The 5,246-nt window shown below is 40.9% G+C and overlaps 1 protein-coding gene across 1 annotated transcript in view; it reads left to right on the top strand.

Moving 5' to 3' along the window:
- The window catches only part of TIGD4 (tigger transposable element derived 4), a 12,047-nt gene that overhangs the window by 5,093 nt on the left and 1,708 nt on the right, over positions 1 to 5,246 (top strand). Inside the window, exons 2-3 of the mRNA XM_010840729.1 lie at positions 4,283 to 4,373; positions 4,539 to 5,245. Coding sequence (XP_010839031.1) covers positions 5,072 to 5,245 — 174 coding nt within the window. The 5' untranslated portion in view covers positions 4,283 to 4,373; positions 4,539 to 5,071. The remainder of the gene's footprint in view (positions 1 to 4,282; positions 4,374 to 4,538; position 5,246) is intronic.

A 5,246-nucleotide genomic window follows, 5' to 3' on the forward strand; every position in this document is an offset into this window, starting at 1 on the left:
GCCTGGAAAATCCCATGGATGGAGGAGCCTGGAAGGCTGCAGTCCATGGGGTCGCTGAGGGTTGGACACGACTAAACGACTTCACTTTCACTTTTCACTTTCATGCATTGGAGAAGAAGATGGCAACCCATTCCAGTGTTCTTGCCTGGAGAATCCCAGGGACGGGGGAGCCTGGTGGGCTGCCGTCTATGGGGTCACACAGTCAGACACGACTAAAGTGACTTAGCAGCAGCATCAGTCCTACAACCACAGAAGTCTAAGTTCTTTACCAGCTGAGCCACAAGAGAAGCCCAAGAATACTGGAGTGGGTAGCCTATCCCTTCTCCAGCGAATCTTCCCCACCCAGGAACCAAACTAGGGTCTCCTGCATTGCAGGCGGATTCTTTACCAACTGAGCTATCAGGGAAGCCCACAGATAACCTGAATGAACTTGGGAGCAAATTCTCCCCCAGCTTCTGGATAGAGCCCAGCCTGACTGGCATCTTGATTTCAGCCCTCTAAGACACTAAGCAGAGGACTCAGTTAAGCCCACCTGGACTTCTGGCTAGTTACATGAGATAATAAATGGATATTGTTTTAAGCTACTGCTGCTGCTGCTTAAGTCACTTCAGTCGTGTCCGACTCTGTGACCCCATAGATGGCAGCCCACCTAAATGTCTGTTAATTTGTTACACAGCAAAAGAAAATGAATATATTTGTAAGATAGATTATTTTTATATCTATAATTTTGAGGGAGATGGAATAAAATGGTAGGTATGGACTTGCTGGATAAAAAGTTATGCACATTTTTTAAGTGTTCATGTTATATTGCTAATTTGCCCTCAGCAAGCTTTGTACCAACTTATGTACATCCTAGCAATGTATGTCGGAGAAGGCAATGGCACCCCACTCCAGTACTCTTGCCTGGAAAATCCCATGGACGGAGAACCCTGGTAGGCTGCAGTCCATGGGGTCGCTAAGAATCGGACACGACTGAGCAACTTCACTTTCCCTTTTCACTTTCATGCATTGGAGAAGGAAATGGCAACCTGCTCCAGTGTTCTTGCCTGGAGAATCCCAGGGACGGTGGAGCCTGATGGGCTGCCATCTATGGAGTCGCACAGAGTTGGACACGACTGAAGTGACTTAGCAGCAGCAGCAGCAGCAATATATGTTACTGCATCCCAGCAAACCCTAGATACTGCTGTTTTGGTAAGCAAAAACAAAAAGGTAGCTCCTGTTTTGAAGGAAGATTTACATTTCTCTTACTACTAGTAGAATGGACAATTGTTTTCTTTATTTGGAGTTCAGTTGGTAAGTCTATTTTAGTGAGTTGCCTAGTCTTAGTCTTCAGTTCGCTTCACTGTTGGTACAGAGAAAATAGTTCCTGCTGGTGCTGCTGCTGCTGCTAAGTCGCTTCAGTTGTGTCCAACTCTGTGCGACCCCATAGACGGCAGCCCACCAGGCTCCCCGTCCCTGGGATTCTCCAGTCAAGAACACTGGAGTGGGTTGCCATTTCCTTCCCCAAAAGTAGTTCCTAACTGCTAGTAAGTAGTACAGCACTTCTCTCCTGTAATATCTTCAAGGGGTTGTTGTTTTTGTTCAGTCGCTAAGTAGTGTCTGACACTTTGCGACCTCATGGGCTATAGGACACCAAATTCCTCTTTCCTACACTGTCTCATGGAGTTTGCTCAAATTCATGCCCATCTTCAAGGAGTAGCATGATTGAGAGAATTATTACTTCTAAGAAATATTAGCTGCTGCCATCATTCCCTGCAAAAAACAAAAAGCCCAGCCACTGGACTGTGGGAGAATGGAAAATTCCCATTCTCAATGAATTCAGCTTCATTGATTAGGCAGTATTGCCTAACTTTCCTAGGGAAAAAGCCTGGCTTGTCTGATTTGGCGTTGGAAATTTGGTTGTTTCAGGAATAAAGATGTATTGCATCTTACCATGGAAAACTGTAACTTTGACAACTGTTTTAGAGGGAAATATATACTGTTAACTCTCAGGAAAAAAAATCCTACTATCTTCCTAAAAAAAGTATCACTATGTTCAATTTGATCAAGATAATCATCTCTGATTGTGTGTATTATATTGCTTTATTTGTGATAGGATATGGGAGAAAATTCAAGTCACTTTTTCTGTAATCCTTATTATTTGAGATGATAGGGTTTATACCTGACAAATGAAATAAAATGGAAGGAAAGAAGAGGAAAAAAGAAACAAAAACAACCAAACAGAAAGAAGGAAGAGATTCCCTTTTACTCTTGGAGAGTAATTTTCCTTGGTTTTGACTTTTCTTAAAAAATTGGTTCTTACTCCCTAAATTTCTGGAGGTTGGTATCCTTCCTAATAAGAGGAAGATATTTTTAATTTTTTATCCTGAAATAATGGTATATTTATAGGATATAGTAGAAAAATATGCAGGCAGTTTCCATATATAAGAATTTTTGTAGTTGAATGGTCAAATCTTATTTACTTAAAAGGTCAGCTCACCCTAAAATTGGATATGGGGTATGGATTCTGTTTATGTCCCCAGAATTCATAATGGCTGTTCTCCTGTGGAAACCTTATACTGCCTTTTGGGGTATATGTGGAGAGGGATAGGTTTGGAAAGGCATTGGAAACTCTATCTTTAGCTTGGTGCTGGAGGCATAGAATGTGTAACTGTTAGAGGAGCCATGCCATGTGTAAAAAGAATGGTGGACTTGACCTTGGAAAGCCTGGATTCTGGACTGCATTCAACCATGTTATAACCGTTTGAGCTTTGAAATCGTTTTACCTTCCTCCTGAGTTGTTTAGAATACAGGAAGTAAAGCAGTTTGGAAATTAACACCCTAGGCTCTCATAATTATTATTAAGATCATTTTTGCAACAACAAAAAAGATTCGTTTACTGGTTTTATTTCCTATAATAAAAATTACTTCTTTGTTTTGGCCAACAAAGGCAGAGGAATTTTGATAAAGTTTTGTGCAAAAAAAAAAAAGAATGTGTTATCTTGAAACCTCCAAGGGCAGAGAGAAAAACTAGAGGAATGGAGTGTCTACCCTCTCACGTGGAAGGAAGTAACCCTCACCGCCAACCCCCCCACCCCCTTCATCAGATTAGCGTGTTCCCTGGGCCTGTAGGAGGCCCAAAGCCTGTGGATTCTAGTGGGGGAGATGCCACCTGGGAAGGCTGGGACCAGCTTATGTAGGGTGAGCATTCTCACTGCACTATTTGGCTTAAGAAGAGTTCTGCTTTCAGTGTATGTTTAAGGTGGGATTCTTGCTATCATTTGAAGTAGGATTTCACGAAATCTCAGAATTTTATAGATTGACACAGCGGAAGGGCACATTAAAGGGAAGATAATGATGATGAAAGGGAAAGGGAAAGTTGCTCAGTCATGTCCGACTCTTTCCAACCCCATGGATTATACAGTCCATGGAATTCTCCAGGCCAGAATATTGGGGTGGGCAGCCTATTCCTTCTCTAGTGGATCTTCCCAACCCAGGGATCGAACCCAGGTCTCCAGCACTGCAAGCAGATTCTTTACCGGCTGAGCCACAAAATGATGATGAGGTCATCAAATATTTATTGAGTACTTTGTAAGGTGCTAAATGCCGTGCTAAGCGCTTAACACGCTCTCACTGAATCTCACTGAATGTGCCATTACTCCACGAGGTACATGCTGTAGTCACCTTTATTTTACAAAAAAAGAGGGCCAAGGCTTCAAAGGCTTAAGTGAACTACCCAGGATCACCTTAAGTGCTAAATGCCAGTCACTTGTCAATTCAGGTTTGTCTGGCACCAAGGCCCATCTCCTCCCGCTGTGATAAGCCCTTTATTTTACAGATAAAGAAGTAGAGGTCCTGAGAGGTCGAGACCATGATCTCTCTTCTTCTTTTGTTTTTTTTCCACACTGTATCTTCCCAGTACTTTGTTTATTCCCATGCGTTTTGTCAAGTATTTTCTGGCCTCCGTGCATTCGGCCAATGTGTCAAAGTGAAAAAAGTTACTAGATTTTTAAGCAACTAGAATAAGATTTCCGTTTTTAAAATTTGTAATGGAATCACTTGATTGGATTTTTAGCGAAGCATTCTACCAGACTCCTGTAAAGGAGACACTGTCTCCCATGTTCTATTAAAAGTTGGACCTTGTGACCACTGTCTATGTTTTTCTTTTAGAGAAGCCAGAGGGGCAGCCTGTGACTTCATGGGAAAAACAGCCACCAAAGATCTACCCAGCATCATTTTTAGTTCTTTAATTTTGGTAAGCTCACATTTTTAAAACAGATTAAATTTGTCTGATTTATTCCAGAAGTATATATTACGAAGCATTCAAAGGCAAGTGAGAACTCAAGGGGTCAGAGCAGAGCTTGAGAGCTTTTCACAGGGACACCATTTGGGAGGTAAGCATTTCTTCTGGAAGCTTCAGTTACTGTATTTTTAGAAACATGTTCCCATTCTTTTCATGATTATTAAAAGCATAACTAAATAGTATAAATTTTTTTTGATATTAAATTGACATATCATCGCTAAAATTCCTCTTTTTTTTTTTTTTTTAATGTTTCAAGTGACAGAGGATATTGTCAAGTCTTAGAAGGGTTCTACCATTTTCTACTCTACCCTAAAGAGACTTGGAAATTAGCGGCTGATGTTTTGCATGAAATTTCTGAATGCTTTTCTTCTTATCTCTGAGGCCTTCTGTGGAGAATTAAGAGGAGGCTGAATGCGCGCATGGATAAAATGGATCATCTTAAAGGATTGAAGTTCCAAAAATACATCAGCAGGACTGGACAGGTTTGACATAATGAGATTTCTATTTTAGCTTGACTTCTGAAACTCCGAATAAACTGAACTGCACAAGGTCCTGGGGAGGAGGTTTCTCTTCTAAAATATTCTAGCTGCAGATAATATTTTTCTTATTCAGATCCTTTGAAGAAATGCATTTATTCATCCGTTTCCACAGAAATAAGACTATTAGACACTGACCAACTTTTAATATATGTAGTGGCTTAGAAAGCAATTTGTATCATACTGGAAAATAAATTTTTCTAAAGAAACAGACCCAGAGAGAGACGACATCTCTACATAAGCTCAGGGTGAGATGGCGGAAGCCCCTGTGGATGCCTCAACTCTGCCCGTAACTGTGAAGAAAAAGAAAAGTCTATCCATTGAAGAAAAGATCGACATCATAAATGCAGTAGAAAGCGGTAAGAAAAAAGCAGAGATTGCAGCTGAATATGGAATAAAGAAAAATTCATTGTCTTCTATTATGAAGA

The sequence above is a fragment of the Bison bison genome, unplaced genomic scaffold (assembly GCF_000754665.1).
Source record: "Bison bison bison isolate TAMUID 2011002044 unplaced genomic scaffold, Bison_UMD1.0 scf7180017864146, whole genome shotgun sequence".
Lineage (NCBI taxonomy): Eukaryota > Metazoa > Chordata > Mammalia > Artiodactyla > Bovidae > Bison > Bison bison.